Source organism: Pseudoliparis swirei, chromosome 5 (assembly GCF_029220125.1).
Source record: "Pseudoliparis swirei isolate HS2019 ecotype Mariana Trench chromosome 5, NWPU_hadal_v1, whole genome shotgun sequence".
Lineage (NCBI taxonomy): Eukaryota > Metazoa > Chordata > Actinopteri > Perciformes > Liparidae > Pseudoliparis > Pseudoliparis swirei.
The window spans coordinates 6,056,543-6,082,984 of NC_079392.1; the positions used below are offsets into that span (position 1 = coordinate 6,056,543).

At 37.5% G+C, this 26,442-nt stretch overlaps 2 protein-coding genes across 2 annotated transcripts; both read right to left on the minus strand.

Moving 5' to 3' along the window:
- Positions 1 to 515: 515 nt before the first annotated feature.
- cp (ceruloplasmin) lies at positions 516 to 16,355 on the minus strand. The gene is made up of 24 exons (XM_056414413.1): positions 16,039 to 16,355; positions 14,749 to 14,993; positions 14,006 to 14,218; positions 13,081 to 13,254; positions 12,653 to 12,744; positions 12,232 to 12,394; positions 11,961 to 12,099; positions 11,520 to 11,659; positions 10,335 to 10,475; positions 10,192 to 10,236; positions 9,884 to 10,098; positions 9,031 to 9,187; positions 8,689 to 8,901; positions 6,218 to 6,422; positions 5,334 to 5,473; positions 5,118 to 5,246; positions 4,816 to 4,922; positions 4,617 to 4,672; positions 4,373 to 4,444; positions 4,019 to 4,110; positions 3,733 to 3,872; positions 3,579 to 3,635; positions 1,136 to 1,241; positions 516 to 1,032 (listed from the first exon to the last, which is right to left on the minus strand). Exons 1-24 carry the CDS (start codon positions 16,197 to 16,199, stop codon positions 1,007 to 1,009), a joined length of 3,228 nt encoding a protein of 1,075 aa, XP_056270388.1. The 5' UTR covers positions 16,200 to 16,355; the 3' UTR covers positions 516 to 1,006.
- A 959-nt stretch (positions 16,356 to 17,314) lies between these two features.
- On the minus strand, positions 17,315 to 24,847 carry tm4sf18 (transmembrane 4 L six family member 18). Its single transcript, XM_056414414.1, has 4 exons — positions 24,507 to 24,847; positions 20,256 to 20,324; positions 19,411 to 19,553; positions 17,315 to 18,548 (listed from the first exon to the last, which is right to left on the minus strand). The coding sequence occupies exons 1-4, from the start codon at positions 24,684 to 24,686 to the stop codon at positions 18,350 to 18,352; spliced, it is 591 nt and encodes a 196-aa protein (XP_056270389.1). The 5' UTR covers positions 24,687 to 24,847; the 3' UTR covers positions 17,315 to 18,349.
- Positions 24,848 to 26,442: the final 1,595 nt, after the last annotated feature.

Sequence of the window (26,442 nt, forward strand, 5' to 3'; positions counted from 1 at the left end):
AACAATCATCCAACCAAATTTCATGCGATTCGGTTCAATACTTTTTGAGTTCTGCGAAAGATTTTGACCTGTTCATGACCTTTGACCTTTGACCCGATCGATCCCAAAATCTAATCAACTGGTCCCCGGATAATAAACAATCATCCCACCAAATTTCATGCGATTCGGTTCAATACTTTTTGAGTTCTGTGAAAGATTTTGACCTGTTCATGACCTTTGACCTTTGACCCGATCGATCCCAAAATCTAATCAACTGGTCCCCGGATAATAAACAATCATCCCACTAAATTTCATGCGATTCGGTTAAATACTTTTTGAGTTCTGCGAAAGATTTTGACCTGTTCATGACCTTTGACCTTTGACCTTTGACCCGATCGATCCCAAAATCTAATCAACTGGTCCCCGGATAATAAACAATCATCCCACCAAATTTCATGCGATTCGGTTCAATACTTTTTGAGATTTGCGAATAACACGCATACAAATAAATAAATAAATACACGGCGATCAAAACATAACCTTCCGGCATTTTCAATGCGAAGGTAAATATCAACCTTTTTATTTATTTAAAGGGCTATTTAGGTAGTCAACAAACAAACGTAAAGTGACACTTAAACTTGAGAAACAATATTAATTCTAATAATTTTCTGGAGGCTTTAATTGCTGTGGTCAAATTGACCCCAAGGGTAAAATATGTTAGGAAATTTGAAGGTAACAGGAGGGTTAATTCATTTATAAGGTTAACATTTGTCTTTATTTTTTAAATGTATTCTTACTGAAGTACTGTATTATTTGAAAAAATATCAACACAGTTCGACAATTACAAAAATGCATATTTCATTATAACATTTCTGACATTGTGATGTTTATTTTGAGTTACAATTATCTAAGTTTTGCACAAGAGACCATTCACATTAAGATGCTTTTGATGCGTTGAGTAAATTGTGTAATGAAATAAAGTGTAAGGTTGTGTCCGCTTGTCTTCTATTCTTTCAAGTTCAACTGTTCAGCCAAAGATTCCCTTCTTCTTTGCTGTGGATGAGAAACAAACATATTACTCTATGCACAGCACGTACATATTGTGACACATTACTTTTACTTCTAGCCTGAATGTATGTCCAACTTGTTTCCTTACGTTTCTCAGTAACAGTATACACCGCCTCCATGCCACCTTTAACGTGGTCAGTGACGTGGCAGTGGAGCAGCCAAGTACCAGGAAACTCAGCACGCATCTTTACTGTCTGCACAGGGAGAGGATGGGAACGTCACGCGAGTCACAAGTTTCATTTTTATTCATGTTCGACAGCACTGTCAAGTAAACAGAGTCCAGTTGTCCTCTAACTAACTGATGCTAAATGTTCTAATTTAACATTTAAAGTGTGTTAAATATATATATATATATGTGTATATATACAGGGGTGCACAACAACTCTTCTCGGCTCGCGCGCGGCAGAGCTCCGATGCCGGCGCGCACCATCTAACCTAAATATATCTAATAAATGAAAATATTCCTACATTTTGTTTTACACCCATTAAATATAAATATCTTCATTTGTGAAATTGATTTAATTAAATGTATCAAGCCATATTTAAATGTGTCACCTCTAAGAAGGGCTTGAATTGTTTTTTGAGTGCTGTAACTGGAACAATATCAATGTTATTGGATCAATATCACGGTAAAATAATACAAATTAATAGAGTAATGAAAAGTAAAAAGGTAATAAAAAGAAGATAAAAAGGAAAAAATATATAAAAAGTAATTAGAAAGTACAGAAGTAATGAAAAAGTACAAAAGTAATAAAAAAGTACAAAAGTAATAAAAAGTATAAAAGTAATAAAAAAGTAATAAAAGTACTAAAGTAATACAAAAGTAAAATTTTAATAAAAAGTACAAAAGTAATGAGAAAGTACAAAAGTAATAAAAGTACAAACGTAATAAAAAAGTACAAAAGTAATGACAAGTACAAAAGTAATGAAAAAGTATAAAAGTTATAAAAAAGTTAAATATAATACAAACTTAAAAAGTAATAAAAAAGTTATGAAAAGTTAAAAAGTTTTACAAAAGTTATAAAAAGTTACAAAGTTATAAAAAGTTAAAAAGTTTTACAAAAGTTATTAAAAAGTTATTAAAAAGTTAGTTATTAAAAAGTTAGTTATAAAAAAGTTGTAAAAAGTTAAAAAGTTATTAAAAAGTTATAAAAAGTTAAAAGTTAAAAAAAAGTTATAAAAAGTTAGTTATTAAAAAGTTATAAAAAGTTAAAAAGTTATAAAAAAGTTATAAAAAGTTAGTTATTAAAAAGTTATAAAAAGTTAAAAAGTTTTACAAAAGTTATAAAAAGTTATTAAAAAGTTATAAAAAGTTTAAAAGTTATAAAAAAGTTTAAAAGTTATAAAAAGTTTAAAAGTTATTAAAAAGTTATAAAAAAGTTATAAAAAGTTAAAAAGTTATTAAAAAGTTATAAAAAGTTAACAAGTTATTAAAAAGTTATACAAAGTTAAAAAGTTAGAAAAAAGTTTCAAAAAGTAATACAAATGAATAAAGCAATAAAAAAGTAATCAAAAGTAAAAGTTATATAAAAAATTTTTAAGTTATAGAAGTTATAAAAAGTTATACAAAATTAAAAAGTTGGAAAAGTTAATAAACAAGTAAAAAGAAGTAATAAACTAATAATAAGAAGGGAAAAAGTAATACAGTAGCGAGGTTCACTCTAAACTACTATTAAAAACAAATACAGTTACTAACCAAGTAATTTTGTTGGTATCAGCAGGGGTGCACATAACTGGTACGCAGGTACGCATGCGTGAAAATAATCAACAATGCGAAATGCCACTTGTGTTACTTTGCGCCTTTGCGTACTTGACCGATCTGATATTGATCGTCTCTAACCAGCAGCATGTCACTCTGTCACTCTGTCCCCCCCCCCCTCAACAACTCTTCTCGGCTCGCGCGTGGAGTGAGTACCAAACACCATCTCCCGGTACTCACCTGAGTAACTCACTGAAAAAGTTATGTGCACCCCTGTATGTATATATATATATATATATATATATATTTATATATATATATGTATGTATATACAAATAAATACGAAGCATATATATTTATATACATATATATGTTTTGTATTCATTTGCAGCACAGTGCAACACAATTACAGCATATATATATATACAGTATATATACATACATACATATATATATATATATATATATATATATGTTTCGTATGTATTTGCAGCACAGTAAATAAATAAGAAACATATGTATATATTTATATACATATATGTTTCGTATTTATTTGCAGCAGGTATTGTTATATATATATATATTCCTTGTCTTAAAGTGCTGAAAACATTTATTGAATCTTAATCTTTATTCCTTATTTTGCATGTCTTTATTCATTCTGTAACCTTCTTTAAGAAAATATATTTTAAAGATATTACTGGTCCAGATTAAGATTTTTACAAGGCAATGGATCATGAATAATAACTTTTTACAACACTGATCCCTAGAAGTTTCCCTAACGTGTGAATATATAAGACAAATTAAAATCTGTTGAAGTAAAGTACGGATTTACCTGGAAAGTTGCTGGAAACAGCTCATACACATCAGTACGATGAGGACCTCCACCCAGCTGGAGAGAAAGAGCAAAACAATATTTGGTGTGTGTGTGTGTGTATCAGTTTGCATATGTGACTGTGTAGACAAGCCTGTGTGTTTGTCTTATATACCTTATATTCCACACTGTGTCCGTGCCAGTGTGCGGTGTGCACGTCCACTTCATTGCCCATTCCCAGTAGGTACCAGTACACCTTAGTACCCTCCACCATGTTTAAACCATTCAGATTTCCATACATATAACCATTAATGGCTGCATACACAGAAAAAAACACACAAACAAACACATTGGAAAGACATTAAGGTAAAAGACTTTGTTTTTTACGTCTAAAGTAACAAAAAAATGTCATCCCGTCGGTCAAAATGATGCCGTTTATTTGCTGTGTGTGTTTATCTCACCATGCATCTTGTTGCTCTCTATAAAGGTTTCGTCATCCTTCAAATTTGCATGAGGGTTCCTGATGTGGGTCCTGATATTTTCATCCAGATACCTGAAATAATAATACAGATATTAACAGTAATAGTTTGCCAAACATTGTACAATAAATACACAGAAGATGATCTGCTTTGCATTGCTGCAGAAAGATATGAACACCACAGAGAGGGTTTGAACAATATACTCATAATAGGATGAGGATATGAGGTGGGACCCTTATTAATTAATACTTTTTTTAGATACTATGAAGTAAACTGACGTAACAAACTACCAATTTTCTAAAAAGTTCACATTGAGTTTTCAGGTTATCCACTTACCAACTTTCATTCTCATCAAAAACCAAAAAAAGCAGCGCAAACTCTTCCACTTCCTTTTTCACACCGAAACTCCTGGAAGAATACACAGTTTATAAAGAGCTGTACATTAACACTCTATATATAATATTCTATAAAATATTGTTGTGTGATGCAGAACAATTTTTTTCATATCGGCCTCATCATCGCCTGAAATCACACAAGCACACATTGTACATGCTGCAGGATATGATGCAGAGACACTCACCTGCCCCAGCTACGACGACAGATCACCAACGGACCAATCAGACCGCTGTACAGGTCCTGGGAGGCGGAGAGACAACAAGAGTGTGTGAATGCCTGAGTGTGTGGTTTTGTGTGTGTGTGTGTTTTTATATCCTCGTGGGGTCCACCAAATTACATATCACTGAAGCCGTGGGGACCAATTATGTGTGTGTGTGCCGTACCTTGGCGACATCAGAAGTGGAGTAGTATGCTGACACAGAGCACGCCTCCTGCTCCGGGGTTGGTCCTGTATTCTTTGTCACGTACCAGTGATAGGAGTGAGTCTCACCTGGGAGAAATATAATTTTTTTACATATTGAATAACATACTTTGTGAAGAAAAGTTACACAGTTAACTATTAGAGTCCTGAGGGAAACTAAAACATGTGCAGAGTCCTTTGGATATTCTCCGAAAGTTACACAGTAATAAGGAAATAAATGTACAAATAAAATGAAGCATAGTCTGATAGTCTGCCGGTCTTTACCTGGTTGGGTGAGGTGAACTTCTGGGTTGTTTGTCTTGACTCCATGTGCGTGGATGGAATAAGGCCTGGACGCCATGTTTTTAAAGACCATCGTCACCTTGTCTCCCACATTAGCGAGAATCATCGGACCTGGAAGAAGGGCAGGACCGATCAGGCGTGTCACACATTTATGGTTTTTATATCACGATCACAGTTCGTGTATTTCTGAGAGCCTACCCATAATGCCGAGGTGTTCCATATCAGCTGCTCTTTCCATTTGCTTGGTGAACTTGTTATTGGTGAACTGGCGGTAGACCACCTTCTTGTAAATGGATCCTATGAACCCACCCTGCTGGTCCAGGAAGACCGAAGCAGGGCTGCACAGGGAGAGAGAGAGGACTTATGTTGCAGAGGATTAAATGAGAGTTGGTCAGTGTTTGTCATATTGTGTGTGTGTGTGTGTGTGTGTGTTTACCATGGTGCAATAACCTCATGTGGATGTGTTTAAAGCATTCACTACCATTTGCATGCACATATGTTTGTGCCTGACTCTTTAAATGTCCAAGGAAATAGTAAATAGAGACGTTTTAAAAATTACAAGACTCGTGATATTCTAGTGTGTGTGTGTGTGTGTGTGTGTGTGTGTAATGAAGTACCATCCCACCCAGAGCAACAATATGGCTCATTCATGTTTGTTGTGTGGACAATGAGAAATGGTTGCAGAATCAACACATATCTTATCCTTCAAGTTGTATATAATATTTATATAAATAAAATAGACTGCATGAATGTATATATAGGGAGTGCCTGGTTTCCACTGTCATTTATCTTTGGCGGCCAATCATGCCGCAAACTGTCCGACGAAGTTCCAATATTTTTCAAGCAACTATTTTCATGTGCAGTTTGCAATATTTGTTTCCTATGTTGGATGAAAGCATGATCCACCCTACTCTGCCTCCGATTGGCTTAGCCTAATATTATTAGCCTAACCCTAACCGACCTCTCTCCACATACCGAAACCAAGCATTCATGACAGCAAGTCTAAACCAATCGCATGGCAGAGTCGGTCGGGTCACGCCTTTGACGTTTTAAGGTAAAATAATTGGTGTGCAGTGCTGTACCTCTGCTGACCGCGGAACATCTCAGCTTCCCAGGTGCGGTTTGGAGAGTAGTCCCAGTCCATCTCCATGGCGGCGATGTAGTAGGTTTTGGAGTGGAACATAATCTCACTCTGACGCTGAAACATGCTGCACTTCTCTACCGTGTAGTTGGCTCTCATCCCACCGCGGTAATGGTTCACCGTGGCTGACACCACTTCAAACTCACCTGAAAACAAACACAACTATCAGTGTTCACTAATACAACAACGTACATGTCGAGCTCAATAATTACCCAGAGCACCTGAGGTTTCAAATTAGTGGGTTTTTACACACACACACACACACACCAACACACAAACATTGTATATCCTCATTCTGTTTGAATTGTGTGATCAAAATTTAAAAAACGTTTTCAGATTCAATTGTATCATTTAAATGTGTTTCGATACATTTAATTAAATCAATCACACAAATGAAGATATTTATATTTAATGGGTGTAAAACAAAATGTAGGAATACTTTCATTTATTAGATATATTTAGGTTAGATGGTGTGCATATGAATGTAAAATAAATGTGTTTAATTGGGGACTACCCTTTGCACATGTGCCAAATCTCGCACTTAGTCGTCTTTCAGCCTTTTCTCCTGACTGTGACCTGACCAGATGCAGTCAGATTAACGCGGACTCATACCCAGGGGTGCACATAACTTTTTCAGTGAGTTACTGGGAGATGGTGTTTGGTACTCACTCCATATGTAGCGTCAGCTTTTGTGACGTCCACCTACGGGGGGGGGGTGGTAGTGAGAGTGTGCTCACCTGTGTGCGCGCATCACGGGTGAGCGATGCGCGCACCGGCATCGGAGCTCTGCCGCGTGCGAGCCGAGAAGAGTTGTTGAGGGGGAGGTGGGGGGTGACAGAGTGACAGAGTGACATGCTGCTGGTTAGAGACGATCAATATCAGATCGGTCAAGTACGCAAAGGCGCGAAGTAACACAAGTGGCATTATGCATTGTTGATTATTTTCGCGCATGCGTACCTGCGTACCAGTTATGTGCACCCCTGCTCATACCAACAAAATTACTTGGTGAGTAACTGCATTTGTTTTTAATAGTAGTTTAGAGTGAACCTCGCTACTTTTTAATAACTTTTTAACTTTGTATCACTTTTTTATAACTTTTTATAACTTTATAACTTTTTGTAACTTTTTTATAACTTTTTATAACTTTTTATAACTTTTTTATAACTTTATAACTTTTTTATAACTTTTTATAACTTTTTTTATAACTGTTTTATAACTTTATAACTTTTTAACTTTGTATCACTTTTTTATAACTTTTTAACTTTTTGTAACTTTTTTATAACTTTTTATAACTTTTTTATAACTTTTTATAACTTTTATTACTTTCATACTTTTTATTACTTTTTCATTACTTTTGTACTTGTCATTACTTTCGTACTTTTTATTACGTTCGTACTTTTATTACTTTTGTACTTTTTCATTGCTTTTGTATTCTTTATTACTTTTGTACTTTTTTATTACTTTTGTACTTTTGTATTACATTTGTACTTTTATTACTTTTGTACTTTCTCATTACTTTTTTACTTTTTTATTACTTTTGTATTACTTTTGTACTTTTTTATTACTTTTGTACTTTTTATTATTTTTTTACTTTTTTATTACTTTTGTACTTTTTCATTACTTTTGTACTTTTCATTATTTTTATACTTTTTTTACTTTTTAAATACTGTTTATTAATTTTACTTTCTAATTACTTTTTATTAATTTTTTCCTTTTTTCTTCTTATTATTACCTTTTTACTTTTCATTACTTTATTAATTTGTATTATTTTACAGTGATATTGATCCAATAACAGTGATATTTCTCCAGTTACAGCACTCAAAAAACGATTCAAGCCCTTCTTAGAGGTGACACATTTAAATATGGCTTGATACATTTAATTAAATCAATTTCACAAATGAAGATATTTATATTTACTTTTTTACTTTTTAATTACTTTTACATTTTTTATTACTTTTTTACTTTTTTTACTTCTTTTTATTACTTTTTTATTTTGTATAACTTTATTAATTTGTATTACTTTACAGTGATATTTATCCAATAACACTGATATTTTTCCAGTTTACAGCACTCAAAAAACGATTCACGACCTGAGAGGTGACACATTTAAACACCATCTCAAAACATACCTGTTTACACTGGCATTTGGTAAAATCACATATTCTATGGCCTGCTTTTTAATCTTTTTTGTTTATTTATTTTTCTTATTTGTTTTATTGTGTTTTTTTAAAGCACCATCTATTACTGTGTATTGTACTTTGCCCTTAACTGTTGACATGTTTTGGCCCTTATTTAATTGACTACTTTACTGCACTTTGTGACCCCTTTTTCTGTGATAAGTGCAATATGAAAAAACCTTACTTAAAAGTAGAATTGTGTGTGCGAGAGAGAGAGAGAGAGAGAGAGAGATACCCATGCTGTCTGGCTCCATAGTGACAGTGCGTGAGATGTGAGGGAAGATGCTGATGGTGTCTCGTCTGTTCTGGCGGTAGATGAAGCGGTTTCCCTGGAAGTAGAGGCTGATGATGTCCGTCTCCGAACCCAGTCCCGACACGTGCCACGTTACCTTATCCCCCTTACACATGGTCAGGCCTGGGAGGTTCCTATACACAAAGCCGTTGATTGCTAAAAGAGAAAGACACACAAACGCTCTCACACACGGATCACTGGCAACTCAGCTCAGCTTCTTTACCATTGATGGTTTGATATCCCGTTTGAGCTCATCACTCCAGAGTGTGTGTGTCTCCTACAAACCGTGCATCTTGTTGCTTTCAATAAAGCCCTCGTCGTTCTTGTTAACGGCCGACCTCTGGCCGGCAGGGGTGAGGGACTTAATGTTGTCGTCCAGATACCAGCTCAGGTTCTCATCAAATATCGTGGCCATGAGGTGGAACTCTTTGTTATAGTTTTTCTACGTGAGGAGAAGAGAGACGTCATATTCATTGCATGTGTTTATGTAACTCTGTAATTCTTCCTTCTGGTCACATGACATCTATTGCTTCTGTCCATCCTGGAGAGGGATCCTCCTCTGTTGCTCTCCTGAAGGTTTCTTCCCTTTTTTCCCTGTGAAAGTATTTTTTTGCAATTCTTTGGGCGTTTTTCCTGATCCAATGTGAGGGTCAAAGGTCAGGGATGTCGTATGTGTACAGATTGTAAAGCCCACTGAGGCAAATTAGTAATTTTTGATTTCGGGCTCTACAAAAAAAAAAGAATTGTAATTGAATTGAATGTTTTGTATTGGGTACGGCTCATTCTGAGAGCTGAGAGTTTTTTTCCCTATTTCTTGGTAGTTTTTCCTGATCCGATGTGAGGTCAAAGGTCAGGGATGTCGTATCTGTACAGCTTGTAAAGCCCTCTGAGGAAAATTAGTCATTTGTGATATCGGGCTATACAAAACAAATGTAATTGAATTTAAATTGAACAGAAGAAGGAGGAAAGGGGTCTAATTGTGACCTCCATTGATGCTAACCTCCATCCTTCTTGCCACAAGCGAGATAGGTATCAGATGTAGGTCCACGTAAACTCACAAATCAACCCTAAAAACACCAGGTTCAATGGGATGTCGCCTGATCAAACACAAGTTGTGTTCCCGACGCTCTCTTCTTACTTGTATTCCCTTTTTCAGTGAACCAGGACGACAGACGAGGAGCGGTCCAACCAGACCAGACTGAGAGTCTTTAACAGGGTCCACTCCGGAGTAGTACAGATAGGTCAGGCAGTCGGCCTCCCCTTGGACTGGACCAGCAGCCAATGGCACCATCCATTCATAGGTGTGCGTTGTCCCAGGTAGGACGAGAGCAGCTGGAGAAGGGGTCACCACTCCTGAATAATAAAAAAGGCAAATATTATAATGATGATATTGTTAATGTGCCTGTTGACTTAATTGCGCTGTGATAATTCGGGTTTTTAGCTCACTTGGTTCCCTCCTTAACTCCCGCAGTTTCTTCGCTGTGTAGGACTCTGAGGAGGAAAAGATGGAGACATAAAACAAGATGAGGAATGTTTGATGTGTAACGCAGCGCATTGATAACAGCGTGAGTGCATGGGCTCGGACCAACCTTCCATTTCGTTGTGATAGAGCGTCCCGTCCTGTTCGATTCTGTACTGAACCCCGTGTGGCTGCATGCTGTAAGGGCGGCTGGCTTTGTTCTTGAACACCACCCTGATGGTGTCCTTCTCCTCCGCTCGCAGCACCGGACCTGGAGACACAAGCACACATTCAGAAGTACGGAGCATGAGATGGGATGGATCTCATCGCGTTAACAAGATCCTGCCAACATACACTACCGTTCAAAAGTTTGGGGTCACTTAGAAATGTCTTTCTTTTTCAAAGGAAAGCACTGTTTTTTCAATAAAGATAACATTACTCAAAAATACACACTATGCATTGTTAATGTGGTAAATGACTATTCAAGGTGGAAACGTCTGGTTTCTAATGAAATATCTCCATAGGTGTAGAGAGGCCCATTTCCATCAACGATCACTCCAGTGTTCTAATGGTACATTGTGTTTGATAATCGCCTTAGAAGACTAATGTCTGATTAGAAAACCCTTGTGCAATTATGTTAGCACAGCTGAAAACAGTTATGCTGGTGATATAAGCTATACAACTGGCCTTCCTTTGAGCTTGAAGTTTGAAGAACAAAATGAATACTTCAAATATTAATCATTATTTCTAACCTTGTCAATGTCTTGACTATATTTTCTATTCAATTTTCAATTCATTTGATAAATAAAAGTGAGTTTTCATGGAAGACACAAAATTGTCTGGATGACCCCAAACTTTTGAACGGTAGTGTATTTCAGAAATTATTGTTGAAACTGGCAAATTGATGAAGGAAGAATGTCCGAAATAAGAATGAAGAGCTTTGATAGCTTCAACTAAAACAAGGCGAGAAGGTCAGAAGATTTTTCTTGAAGCATTTTCTATGCTTTCTGTCATTGTATCTGTCAAATATCTTTGTTTGTTTATGCTAGTTGGTTGGACTTGACAAGTCATTTAAAAATGTTTATGAACTTGTGATGAATGATAAAACAAAAAGTAATCGGATGATTAATTGTAATAAGTGTTAGTTACAGTCCAGTTGTGTGTGGCAAGTTTTAACTTGGAAGACATATAATTATTACCGTATTATCGAGATGTAGAAATTGTGTCTGTATTAATATTAGTTTACGTGTGTTCCTCCAGAGCATCTGTGACTCTGAAAAAGAAGTGCAACCGACCCCTGCCCAGCGTGAATTACCCAGAATTCCAAGGTGTTGCTCTTCTGGGCTGCGTAGCATCTTTGTTGTGAAGGTAACGTCAGTGTATTCCACATAGCGAACCTTCTTATACCGGCTTCCAATACGGTTTTGACTTTTGGTTACAAACATTTCTGCTTCCCTACACACACACACACACACACAGAAATAGATTAGAAATGCTTAACAGGTCTCTTACAGAATCATGCCTGGACCTGTGTGTGTGTATGTGTGTGTGTGAAAATGGGCCGCACAAGTTGTGAATACTAGAAACGGAGCCCCACAAAGCGACACAAAAAAATAACACAAGCAAAAAAGTTTGGTATTTTCATCAATTTAAGTGATATTTATGCAATAGATTTACCCACAATTGGGTAAAATAAGTTCAGGCCCCACAAAGGAGGAAGACGAGTATGTGTGTGTGGGTGTGTGCGGTCACTAACCCATCAGTTGGTGGCGTAGGAGCGTAGTCCCAGACTTCCTCTTCAGCAGCGATGAAGAAGGGTCTGAGCTCACCGTGTGGTACCGGCTTGTGTACGTTGGGGAAACACTTCTTGATCTCGAATATCGCCTGCATACCAGCTGGTACAAAAACACAAAACCACAGAACACAAAACTCACAAACAAATAAGAAGAAAATGCATTCATTCATCCAACTGGGTGACGAAAGGTCTCGCTTGAATCCAAATCAGGATTTCGAGGGCGTCGGCTCACCCATCAAATGGTCATTGACGCTGCACGTCAGCAGCCAGTGTCCAGGGTTGTCCGCCACCATTTCAGCTGTGGCGCTGGAGGCCGGGAACAGACTGACTGTGTCCGTGTGGTGGTTCTGAGTGGTCAGGATCTGGCCGTGGAAATGAACTGAATGCATGTCCACCTGTTGTAGAGGAAGTACATTTAAACTGGGCTGAGACCAGGTGCTTGTTTAGGTCTCCGCAAGGTGGGTCTGCAATGACCACCGCCGTATTGTTTACTGAGATTGAATTAAGACAACCCAAAGTCACTAATAGGTTATAAAGCTTTGTAAAACACAATTCATTCAAACACAAACATAAGCGGCAGTACATTCAAATAAAAGTAATTAATACAACTTTTAACAACAATAATAATGATATAAAAAAAATACAAAATGTACCTCATTGCCTAAGCCAATCATATGCCAGTGGATCTTGTTGCCTTGGCACATGCTCAGTCCATGAAGGTTACCATACAGAAAACCATTTATACCTGCAATCCACTCAAGAGTTAAACGTATTTGTATGTGTATAAATATATATATATGTATATATATATGTATATATATGTATATATATAGTGTATGTGTATATATATGTGTATATATATGTATATATATGTATATACATATATGTGAATATATATATGTGTATATATATATATGTATATATGTAGATACATATATGTGTATATATATATGTATATATATATGTGTGTATATGTATATACAGTATATGTGTATATATGTGTATATATACATATATATATATGTGTATATATATATGTATATGTGTTTATATGTATGTGTATGTGGATGGTGCAGCTTACTGTGCATTTTGTTGCTCTCGATGAAATCCTCGTCGTCCTTCAGGCCGCTGGCAGGAGCGGAGATGTACGCCCTGACGTTGTCGTCCAGGTACCAGCTGAAGTTCTCATCCAGCACCATGAAGAGCAGCGCGTACAGATAGTCCCCTGAGCTGTCTCCATGGAGGTCCAGAGTTCCTACAGAGGAGAGGAGAGAGGACCAGTTGGGTTAACGTGCATTAATGTAGAAAAAACTAACTTCTCAGTTAACTTCTTATTATTTTGGATGCTGCTTTTGTGTTTTCCCAGGTGAAAAAATAAGTGCGCTAAGTATATTTAATCTTAGCATCCTTGAGTATACTTAAGCCTCAACATAATTAAAGTGTGTTATTTTGGAAAAACTCATTTTGTACTTAATATATTTAAGTTTGGATTAAATAGTATTTAAGTACTATTGGAAGTGTATTTTTTTGTGCTTAATTGGAACAATTTAAAGTATACTTAGTACAATGTAAGTACATGACTGTGTATGGGCTAATATAAATGCCGATAGTTCACTTAAATTACATTTTTTTTGTATTTTAAGTATATTTGAAATATAATAAAAGCTGATCTCAAAGATTTGACAAGAATCGAGTTTCATTTGGACAATTAGTTACAAATTGTTCAGTTGATAGTGACAAATTAATTGTTTATGTTTTGGGCCTTGTAGGTTTTCAATTCAGCCTATCGGTAGAGACGTATTGATAGGGATATGTTTTTAAAGTATAGTAAAATATTCAGCCAAATTACATTCATTAGTGTATGTACAACATTTCCCGCTGAAGTGTAATGGAAACTAAAGTGTAATGGAAACTAAAGCACAAGTACCTGAAAATACTACAGCACCTAAATAAATGTATTTAAGTTCCAACCCCTCGATACTAGAAGTTTAAGAAGGTTCCAGTACCTCTCTTACAGACAATAAGGGGTCCTATCAGTCCTGAGTTGATGTCTTTTGGGGCGTTAATATGGGAGTGGTAGAATCTGGTCAGGCAGTTGCTGTCCTCTGCTGTTGGGCCGTGGCTCTCTGGGACGGTCCAATGGTACGTGAATCCTCTACCCGGATCCACCGAGTCGTCACGCTTCAGTTCTGGACCGGTACCGTCTGGGTAAAGGGCTCCTGGAAGAGAGACAGGTACAAGGTCACACACAAGGTCACACATCTATCAGTGTGTTCAGCCTGCACATCAATGCATTAGTCGTTGTGACTTCACGTCTCATAGGGTCCATTGGACCTGGCTGGGTCTGATGCCCCCTGCCATGGCTCTGATGATGGCCCCCGCCCAACCCCTCCTACCTCCTTCTGTCTCATGGATCGTGTCGGTCTGGATCGCGGTTGAACTATTCATACATTCTGTCATATTCATTGAATGTGTTTATGTAACTCTGTAACGCTTCATTCTGGTCACATGACATCTATTGTTCTGTCCATCCTGGAGAGGGATCCTCCTCTGTTGCTCTCTTGAAGGGTTCTTCACTTTTTCCCCCCGTGAAAGTTTTTTTTCTATTTCTTGGAAGTTTTTCCTCATCCGATGCGAGGTCAAAGGTCAGGGATGTCGTACGTGTACAGATTGTAAAGCCCTCAGAGGCAAATTCGTGATATTGGGCGATATAAAATAAATGGAATAGGGGAAAAAATGTGTCACTGACCCTCATTGCCCTTGGTGTAGTTCAGTCCATGTGCGTGGATGCTGAAAGGTCTGGTCGCCGCGTTCTTCAGGTGGACAAACACCGTGTCCCCCACCTCAACCATCAACAGGGGTCCCAGGAGGCCCATCCACTCCGCCTTCATCACCTCCGTCCTGAAGGTGGCGTCGGTGTACTGCTTATACACAGCCTTCTTGTAGGTGGAGCCAATACGCTGGGGGCCTCTCTTTAAAAAGACTGAGGCTTCTCTACGGAGAGAGAGAGAACAAGGATTATTATGGGTTACAGTTAAAATATAAAAAAATCCTGTGATTGGCTAAAGCTACTGAAAGAAACACAATAATCATAAGATAGATGCTTAAACATATATGTGTAGTCTCTTGCTGATTAGGCCTTTTCTTTCTCTTTATTTAGCTAGTTTTAAACAACATAACAATATGTATTTTCATAGTCACTTTCTTTTTTAATTTTTCAATTGCATGTCTTGGTACACGTGATATTCAGCTAGTGTACAACACACGAAGAACAACAAACATCAAATGGCGCTTATTCCAAGAAAATAAAAAGATTCTAAAAGAAGAGGGGAAATAAGAATAATAAGGAATAGATTGCATTAAAAATAATTAAATACAAATAAAATAAAGAATTTAAATAATAATTGTCTGATATAGGCCTTTTTACATGAGACATTTTGATTTGTGATTGTAGGGAAAGCACAGGTGTTACTCATCACATTAACGATGACTAACGATCATCAGCCTTTTTTTACCCACACAAACACACTGCTTATGGACTTGGCCAGTTTTATTTACTTGCTTAATTCTGCACGTGTGTGTTGTATATGTGTGAATAAAGGAATTTATGCATTTATTTAAGATTATATTTTTGAGGTTTTTGTTTTGTTTAAAGCATGCTGAGAGGTTAACAAATATACAAATAAATAGTTTAAATAAAAAATGTGCAATTGGTTTAATGGATAAAAGTAAAAATGTAAAAGCAATTGCATATAAAACACTTAAAAATTCATTTAAAAAAAATCATTCTCCAAAGGAAACTATTTACTACATGTGGTGACATTGACTTATTCTTTGATACGATTAATATGTTGCAAATAAAAAATCTAAAAATCACAAAAATGATGATTTATTTTTAACTTAAAGGCAGGCCATTACAGGAGAGACACGGCCTCTTTTCTTGGTACGAATGAGGAGTATTCTTGCTGTTGTATTTTGGAGCAACTTTAGAAAAAGGCTGACTGGCCTCACCCCAACATAATCAAGACAATATACTCACTCATCCTCCTGCAGTGTTTTGTTTTGCATGATGTTCATCCCACTTGGGGCGTAGTTCCAAGACACCTCCTCTATCTTGAGGAAGTATTCTCTCGTCATCCCAGACGCACACACAGCTGCACAACACAGCAGCAACACTCGTCTTAACCCCGCTTGCTGCATTTTTTTTAAAGGTATAGCGCCGACCCCTTCACCTCCCGCAAGACCACACTGATAACCTGCAAAGGAGGAAGACGGGGGTCTTTAATTCTCTTCGGCGGTCCAGAGGATGAGAATGAAGAAGACAAAGCAGTGCCACCAGCTGACAGCTGTAAGTCAGTCCGTCTGAGAGACTTTAGACTCTCTGTGTGTGTCTTTATACGACCTCAGCTGACAGCTGGGGTCAGGCGGCCGGGGCAGATTGGGTCACTGACCAACGGACGATGAGACGACCTATCACAGAGGCACTGGGGTAAGAGAAGGGTAGCTCCCTGACACCCTTTTTGATCAGAAGGTTAAGAGTTGCGTAAGAACGGAACATTTTTCTTCTTAGCAACATCCACATTCGACGGTCCAACCACGAAGAGATGAGATTTAAGTTACATTCACATCATATATGCGGAATATCTCATATAATCGTCACAATATAACAGAGCAGAGCCAGATCTGCACCGCGGTCGGTGATATTTTCTCAGCTTGTGGAAATGCATCCAAAAATCCTGTTTTTTTTCTTTAATATTAAGTGCGAGGTTGAAAATGACATCGAAAAATCTCATTCCCTTGCTTAGATTTTCGGTTGTCCGAATCCACATCACCAGTCCAACCGAGCTAGGCGGTTTAATCATTCAGTTTTACTCATTTTACGTACTTTGTTCTACCTCTAAAGGCTATACAGCTGGGGAATTCTGCTACCAAAGCTGGGGTGTCATTGTTTTAAGGTTTAAAATGCAATTATTCTTTTTTTTCACATTAAACCGTGGACATGAAGAAAATACTCTCAGAGAATATTAAAATGAATAATGGGCATGAACATCTACTCAGAGTCCTGACATCGATCAATAATTCTGGAAACTCCAGGACAGACTCTTCATCAGTCCAGGAATTGATTAAAACACACACAAACACACACACACACACACACACACACAAAGCTAGATGTTGACCTCTCAAATATTGCAAATACCCTCCCCCACAGAAGTCATGATGAGTCAAGCATGCACACACACACACAGAATAATGTGCCAATTGTGAAAAGTGAACCTGTTTTTGACTTAATGACTCACTGGATACTTCAAATGGAAAGTCATTTTTTTATTAAAGGCGGCACATACAAACATTATATAAATATGTCACTAAAATATATATAAAATGTCTGTTTACACTGATCTGGCTTCCAATAGACACAAAGAAAAACAAATTACAACAAAATGCTCTGAAAATAAAAACAAATGTACAAACACACACACAAATCTGTTTGTAATCCTTAAGTGATCTATCAGTGTATACAACAACAACAACAACAACAACAACTCCTTCCTGGTTCATCGAGATAACCAACTTAATAATCTGAATGAGCATCTCTCGTTGCAAGGACACCACCAATAAGGACACAAGCTTGTTTATTATCAAACAATATGCGGGCGCCATCTTAATTCTCCTAGTTTAATAACATTGGCTTGAAGGGTAATATCATCTCTTGTAGCAATAATAAAGCGGTAGTGTAGTTGTTGGGTTTCTGAAGGTACAGAAAGTATCCCGCCAATAATAATAACAAAGAAAGTGAGCAACCCTGACATTATGAATATAGATTTCATGAAGCGAATAATTGTCACTCAAGTCTAAGAACGGTTTTTTTATATATTCTTTTTTTTGTAAACAAAATATAGGGCTCATGAAATGTTCACACACTGCTAGTTACTTAAGGGAAACCTCTGCCATATATCTCCCGTTATTATTCATAATAATATTATTGTCATTATCAAGGATGCTCTACTTTATCTTTCTTATTTTAGTTTATAATAGTTTCTATGGAGGAGTCAGGACACACACTCAAACACATTATTATGGGCTAATATAACCTGTTGCTTTTTAAATGGTGAGACTTACTGCACCAGAATAGCTCATCATCATCATCATCATCATCATCATTGAGCGCATGGTGATTGTTGCCGCTTTAACAGGGCAGAATTTCCACTTATGCGATTATGTCCATTAATGTCCTGTGTGTGTGTGTGTGTGTGTGTGTGTGTGCATACATGTTGAGTGTGTGTGCTTTGTCGCCGTGTGCACTGGTATCTCTCTGCGGGTACTACGACACACATGTGCCGGTGGGTCTACGTGTTGAGGCTGTACTCCTGCTTGTAGCAGCAGGGCCGGCACACGGCGTTCACTAAACCGCTGCCCAGCTGCAGGAGGCAGACGATGAACTCGAGCGCGGCCAGGCCCAGTAACACACACAGCAGGGTCACGTTCCACTCCACGATGTGGACCGGCTGCAGACACCGGGACCACGTCTCTGGTTGGAAGAGATACCTGGGACAGAGAGAGAGAGATCACAGACAACACTTGTATGTATACCAACAGGAGCAGCTATAGCTCCGCTTCTCTCTCTCCTTATGGATGAATTTATCGCACATTATTAACTCTGCTTGTCCCCCCCCTTACCCCCCCCTCCGGATCGTGGTCCATGCCTACGACGAACTATTCATATACTCTCTTATTCATTGAATGTGTTTATGTAACTCTGTAATGTTTCATTCTGGTCACATGACATCTATTGTTCTCTCCATCCTGTAGAGGGATCCTCCTCTGTTGCTCTCCTGAAGGTTTCTTCACCTTTTTCCCTGTGAAAGTTTTTTTTTTAAATTTATTGGTAGTTTTTCCTGATCCGATGTGAGGTCAAAGGTCAGGGATGTCGTACGTGTACAGATTGTAAAGCCCTCTGAGGTACATTTGTAATTTGTGATATTGGGCGATGGAAAATAAACTGAATTGAAATTGAATTGCTAAATTGTCACATTTACCACAGGAAAAAGGGAAAACTGGACATTTTTATTGTTGTTTGTAATCAGTTTTAGGTTTAATCTGTTTACCAGGGACATTTTAAGTTGAGCCGATATTTAAAAAAATACACAATTGGACTGTATTTTGGTATTTAAGAGCTGACTCTTTGATCAAACAACTTTTTTTGAAAGAAACAATTAATATAAGCTTTTTTAATTTTCTTTTCTATCAATTTGAAGTCTGTCAATTTAATCACTATGGGTTTTTAGAAAATTGTGATAAAGATTTTCACTATTTTTTTTATTTCAGAGACCACTAAATGCTTTAATGAATCCATTCCACACACACACACACAGACACACACACACACACACACACAGCATCTCTGTACCTGCCCCCCTGGTCTGCAAAGGGGTACGACCATCCTAACGAGGTGAAGCACTGCGGGCCCTGCAGCAAGGCAAATCCTGACATGACGAAACAGTAAGCGGACCCCACCAGGCCGACCACAGCTGCCAACACCGACCCGCACATCTGGAGCGCAACACACACACACACAAAGTGATGTTAACAAAGAACAGGAACGTGTTGGGACGCCTTTGTGTGACCCTATGTGTGGCTGCCTGTCCAAATAAATCTAAACAGTTATATCCGTTTCATAGATTAGATACAGAAACAGCTGCCATAGAGACACACACACATACGCAAACGCACACACACACACATAACTGCAGCTGTGCATGTGGCTTGAATGGTGTGAGCAAAGCTTACTTTGTTGAGTGGTGAGTAACAATGGGACGCTTGTCGAATTATTTAAGTTGATTAGCAGTAACATTCCACCTCATAAGGACACAGTGTCGGCCGGCTTAATGACAACTGTTGAATATTTGTCTCCAAGTGGTGAGAAAGAAAACAACAAAATGGCAGTGAAATGGGGGACACTCAAAGTTACAATGGGTAAAAGGCTAAACAACCAATAAATAGGAAAGGAAATAATGATCTGTGTGTAGCAAACAGAAAGTATGTGTTATATGTTTACAGAGAAACTGTTTGGGAATTGAGGATTTCCTTAAATACATGGAATTGTTTATTACATGTCAAAAAGCAGTGTGCTAATCAGCAGGAGCACAGTATGTGGCTTCTCGATAGCATTAGCTTAGCATCAATGCCTTTACTCCTGGAGGTTAACATGCAGGCTTAGCTTAGCATAGATGTTGAGTGGTATTGCTATCTTACCATTAAACTCTCATTCCAACAACAGTTACATTTCCCCAGAGTGATGAAGACCACAGCTGGAACCAGCATCTGGAAACACAGAATACACACAATTGCTAAAAACAGCAGCATTTATTTTTCATCATTTATAAATCAGAGGAAGTGATACATTTAAATGTTATAAATATAAATTAGTATAGTATATGAATATAAATAGATGCTAAAGTAGATGTATTCTTATTTTCTTTGATAGAAGTTACGGGAACACTGCCACCTAGAAGTTTGGGGTCATGCTTTTAGGTTGTAAAAAGTCCTCTTTACAAATATATGTTATTTTGTATGAAAGTGAAAAAAGATCCCTCTGAGGAACAGGTGAATAAGAATAGAAGGAATCACCAGTCATTGGTCAAATTAATAGGAAGTTTAGGAAAAAAAAGTGTGGATTAAAATAGGAATAAATTCCCGTTTCCAAGTGCACAAAATTGTATGTTAAAAAAGAAGAAGAATATTAACATGTGTGTTAACAGCTATTTCTTAAAATATTTCTTCTAAGGCTGGTAGTGCTAGTGTGGAATCAATGAATATTAGATTGACAAAATATTAACAAACAAATCACAGAGTAAAATTATTCAATCCCACCACTAATTATTGAGAGCCCAAATGCACCTGAGCTTGGGTCACTTCTGCAAATTCAAAGAAATGAAGTGTATGTGTGGGGAAATAGTTACAGTATTTGATTAAACACTAAAGTTGTATTTAAGTTATTCTTCTTCTTCTTTTGGGGCCCAAACTATTACAAATGTAAATAATAAATGTAGTGTCTGTATTATATTCTTTTTGTCTCTAAAATAGTCATTGAAGGAAAAGAAAAACATAACAGGTGACCCCAAACTTTTGACCAGCAGTAAAATTACCACCAATATTACTATAACCCTACAAGTCAAAGTAAATTCAAGGACTTTCTTTTCTACACAGCAAATAAAGTACACATACAGCCCCTTAACCCGTGACCCATGTTGTGTCCCACCTGTCAATCACCATCCTTGTTAGAAGCAGTATTGTTCATATAGACATCACCTAAAAGACTAAATCACCTTTTCGGGACTACAGATGAAAAATAGCCTCTTGGATAACTGGCGCAGCTACAGAAATGTTTTTATAATGTGCACTGTCCCTTTATCAAATAAACCAAAGAACAAGAAAAACAAGTGTGCAACATGACGCTGTATTGCTCCTAATATTGCTCTCATAAACTTTAGATTTGGCTCAACATCCAACGGTCTAAGAAGTACTCAGCTCTTCTTCGGCCTCTCTGTACTACAGAATGCTAGCACGTGTTTCTATAGCATGTAGCACGCGCCACCCATGAAAAAGGAAAGAGATGTGGCGCTTTTCGGGGGGAACAGGGCTTTTTTTTTTCAACTGTTGGAGGGAGAGAGAGAGAGAGAGAGAGAGAGAGAGAGAGAGAGAGAGAGTTGTATCCATATTAATTGAATGTTTAAATGTATCTTGATGCTTTGGCAATACTGTTGTTACAACATTCATGCCAATAAAGTTCAAATGAATTGAATTGAATTAGGAGAGAGAGAGAGACAGATGTTGCACAGGTGTTGCCAATGCTGCTGATTGGACCCAAAACACCAACACCGTTCCACAGAAACTTTAATCTTCTTAACTCAGAACAAAACAACAGGTCTACAACGCTAAATAATCTAAACAGTGTGAACCAACACTGGAGACAAACAGGGTTTAATTACACAGGTGCAGGTGATTGGACACAGGTGGAAACAATCAGGGGCAAGGCAGACAATCACAGGGACAGGAAGTGCAGGGAAACAGAGGACACGAGAGACGGGGACTTCAAAATAAAACAGGAAACACAAGACACAACAACTCCAGATCCTGACTGCTAGCATGCTGGAGTGACCTGTTGTTGGCACTACATACAAATCATTAGGACTCATCCTCTGAGGACCATCTTTTATGAGAATGCATTTGATTGTTGAGACAATATAATTCTTCAATTTAAAGCATCAGCAGACATGTGGTGTGGGAGGCTGCAAGAGGACAGCCAGGGGAGAGAAAGATAAATGATTGTAATCCTACATATAATTGTTTCAGGGTAGTTTTTTTAACTATCCCTCCCTCCCTTTTTCCTCTCCTCCTCTTTCCTGCTGTCGCTCTCTCAACGGTCAAGGACTTTAAATCACATCCTGACAGAGGGAGGGAAGTTCCCAAGGTTACGCACACGCACACACACACACACACACACACACATCCTGAGTGTCCCCCTGAAGCCCTGCCCCTTGAGCTGAGGCAGTGATACTGAAAAAACAGAGGGAAGTGCACAGCGGGAAAGGAAGCGGGAGAAAGAAGGAAAAAGAAGTGAAGAGGGAGGGAGAGGAGAGGAAAGGAGGGAGGGAGCTAAAGATAGATTTCTGTCAGAGGCGTTCAATTTACTCTTTGACTCTAGATTTCTGTCAAATAAAGAGAAAACATAAATGAAGATAATGTTCTATCTTCTAAAAAAAGTGATGACCCAAGAACATGAACAGACTAGCTTTTCCTAAAACCTTGAGTAGGGCTTGTTACTAGAGGACCGTTCTTTCTAAATTCTTCTGATATAAATGTATCTTCGTGTTTTCTTGTCCATTCCCATGTTCTGCTGTTTGATGTTAATACAAACTTCCTCCACAGCTCACATTAAGAACCAATCAGCGGTCCAAGGGACACGATCCCATCACTTTTACTGTGAAACATTTGCATTAAGTGGCATTAACAGCATGTGGTGAAGACCTTTTGCCATAACTTTAATTGATGTGCTGGTTCATCCCAGTAATTATGCTATAAATTTGTGTATGAATAAGGTTTTCTAAAATTGAGGAACTGCAGGAACAAGATTTTTTTTAAACCTCTTGTTTTTGACAGATTTGCACAAAACTTCTGCATACATTTGCTGTGAAATCATAATTGTTCTGCATGAGTAAGTCAGATATGAGTTAAAAACCTACTGGTAAAGTGGAAATGGAAAATGTGCTCCATCATGTGTTAACGTTCCAGTGGAAATATAATATGGTATCTGTTACAGTCACATAATAAAATGTTCTGAGCATTTTGTATTTATTTATATATATATATATATATATACAACAATAAATCAATAAGAATCTAAACATTGTAAAGAGTAAAGCTTTGTGTACTCAACACAAGGTCTCTGCCGGTCAACAAGGTTCATCTTGTTTGGGTAAATACAATCTGTCCTCTATTTCTCTTTTTTTTTTAAGTCCAAGAACAGCTCCTTTCAGCTCAGTTGGAGCATGAAGCATCAGATCAGCAGCGTGCAGCAGACACATTAACTGTGGATCCAAACAGATCTCCATTGTTCTCAACGAGAAACGGCAAACACACTCAGGCTGAATGGTTATGAATGAAAACAACTGGCATTTAATCATATTCTGGGGGAAAAAAATGAGTTGTTAGTTTCTCTCTCTGATGAAACAAGTGATAAGTTATACCACGTGGTACCAGTGACCTCAGATAAAAAATACATCCATATTCTTTAGCTGGTTTAACCTCGTTCTGCCAGGCATAAATAATTCAATTTCACACATGATAAACTTTGTGACCAGTTCAGAAAATATATACAGAAGTCATAGTCGGATTAAAAATGGTCACATGACCTCTACGGTTCCACAACATTCAGTAACAGCTCAAAAAAAATAACAGTCATGCCATGAGAATATGTATATCCAAAACCTGCAATAAATACAGATTCTAAACTTACAGTAAAAATAATAAATCAATATTTTTCAAAGACTGTACACCAAACTCACACTTCTGCAACTGGTATTACAATTCATTTCATTTATCATTTAAATCAGGGATTGGTCTAAAATCTGGTTACACAGAAGAAAGAGAGAAAAAAATTATATATATTTTTTAATCATTGATTGGCATAAGAAATATACATTAAACTGTTTTTGTGAAGATGGTAAACACATTTTAAACCTCATATAAAGTTATAACTATTCAAGTAACTTTGGACTGCATTAAGTTAAAGGAAAGTTGTCCGATTATAATAAATATAATGAGACTTTATTGTGTGGTTGTCCTTTCTGCAAAATATGTGAGGACCAGCATGTTTGGAGTAAGTTCACCAGACCACTAAAGTTAACCAAAGATGACAACAACAAAATCCCAGAAAAATATAATGAGAGACTAACCAGGTGTCATAAATCTAATAAGAACATAAATGCGAGCATTTGAACTCACCAGTGCTCCCCCTCCCCCAAGTCCACCAAAGTACCAGATGTAGCTGGCCAGGCGGTCCTGCTGGACGTAGGTGATCTCGCCCATGGGGAACAGCAGCAGCAGGTTGGACACGATGCAGCAGAGGGCCAGAGGCAGCAGGGCCAGACCCAGAGACCGGGCGAAACCCACGGAGCAACACATCGCTCACCAGACCAGACCAGACCAGCAACGCTCACGACCGGTCGGGAGGAGAGAGGACGGGAGTATGGGCCGACGAGAGCCACAGAAAGAGAGAAAGAGGGGAGGGTCGCACCAGCTGGGGGGCAAGGAAACAAAAAACGAGTGACGAGAGCCGATGTGTGTGTGTGTGTATGGGGTGTGTGTGTGTGTGTGTGTGTGTGTGTCTTCAACAGATTCTCCTTCCTTACAGAGGGAGTTCAATGTGCTCCAGGAAACACTCACAGGAAGGGGGCTGACCACTGGTCACACAAAGCTCAGCCAAAGATATGAGAAATCCCTCAAGTGTGTGTGTGTGTGTGTGTGTGTTTCCCACAGCCTCTTAGCCTCACATACATTTCCTTTAGAATAACTAAGTCAATACAGCTGTGATGTGCAATGTACAGTATTTATATATATATATATATATATATATACACATACACATATATACATAAATATATATATACACCTATATATATATATACTCTATAAAGTGTACATACTATATCTTTACAAAGGCTTACATTATAAAGTATTCTATTACATTTTTATTTCAGACTCAAGGTCCAGATAGTACAAAACATTAAAATAGAATAAAATACATACACAAATACATAGAACTACAAATGCTTTAAAATGGAAAACTCAATGACAATTGAAATTCAAAACTGGAAGTACAGAGTACAGCAAGTATTAGCAACACAATGTACATACAAGCATTAGTTACTAAAAGATAAGGACAAACCTTGATGACAACCTATCTTAATAAAGTGTATTAAATATAGATAAAAGGATATAGGACAAAAATATTCAAGATCGTTTTTCTCAATCCCCAACATTTATTTTACAGCCCTACAGACGATGAAACATAACAAAAAAAGGAAGAGTTGAAGTTCTCCCATGACGGCAAAATTATATTATCTACATGTCTAATCCAAAATGTCTTATAGGTGTCACTGTTCCCATATTCGTGATAATGCCCAGAGATAACGCCTGCCTTTTTATAGGTAATAATAATGCTAGGTTCAGCATGTGTATGTAAGGCAACACTGTATAGTGCTGTGTCAGACAGCCACTGTGTGTACTAGGATTGTGTCACACACATTGTGTACTTTGAGTGTGTTTAGGGGCCCATGTTGTGAGCTACTTTATAAACCAGCTGGTATGCAAGGAGGAGATCAACAACGGAACAAAGGTCAACAACAAGACATTTGGGTGGAAGTGGAATCGAGCTCGGCCTCCGGGTCCAGAGTGCTTTTACCAACTCACTTATTTTTTTATAACACAAACCACTGCTCTCAAACGTGCAGTTGTACTGTATTTAGTGCAATTAATGCTTGGAGTGTACTACCTCATCATGTATCTCATACAGGTAATTAATGTCATTAAAAAAACAATTAAAGGCCATTAACCACTTGATATTACCTCATTGACATGTTCCATCCCTTTTGTAGCCATCTGATCTTTCTATGTATACATTATTAATGTACTGCACAATATTATTTGGGAGTTTTTCCTGATCCGATGTGAGGTTTTGGGGCAGGGATGTCTATGTGTACAGATTGTAAAGCACTCCGAGACAAATTTGTAATTTGTGAAATTGGGCGATACAAATAAACTGAATTGAATTGAATTGAATATACATCATAGTCCTCGACTGCACTTTATTATTATTCATTTTTTTTCTCCATTTGTTCTTTTTTTTAACGGTTTGTTTCACGCCGTGTTTTGCATGGTT

What these genes read in the sequence shown, in the direction of transcription:
- cp (XM_056414413.1), bottom strand. Translation starts at nt 16,199, where the DNA reads ATGCAGCAAGCGGGGTTAAGACGAGTGTTGCTGCTGTGTTGTGCAGCT. An exon ending in AGAGAGCAACAAGATGCATG is followed by an intron (nt 3,873 to 4,018) that starts GTGAGATAAACA and finishes CTGTGTATGCAG; the next exon opens with CCATTAATGGTTATATGTAT. An exon ending in GACACAGTGTGGAATATAAG is followed by an intron (nt 3,636 to 3,732) that starts GTATATAAGACA and finishes CTTTCTCTCCAG; the next exon opens with CTGGGTGGAGGTCCTCATCG.
- tm4sf18 (XM_056414414.1), bottom strand. Translation starts at nt 24,686, where the DNA reads ATGTGTTGCTCCGTGGGTTTCGCCCGGTCTCTGGGTCTGGCCCTGCTG. An exon ending in GTTGGAATGAGAGTTTAATG is followed by an intron (nt 19,554 to 20,255) that starts GTAAGATAGCAA and finishes GTTGCGCTCCAG; the next exon opens with ATGTGCGGGTCGGTGTTGGC. An exon ending in TTTGCAGACCAGGGGGGCAG is followed by an intron (nt 18,549 to 19,410) that starts GTACAGAGATGC and finishes TCTCTGTCCCAG; the next exon opens with GTATCTCTTCCAACCAGAGA.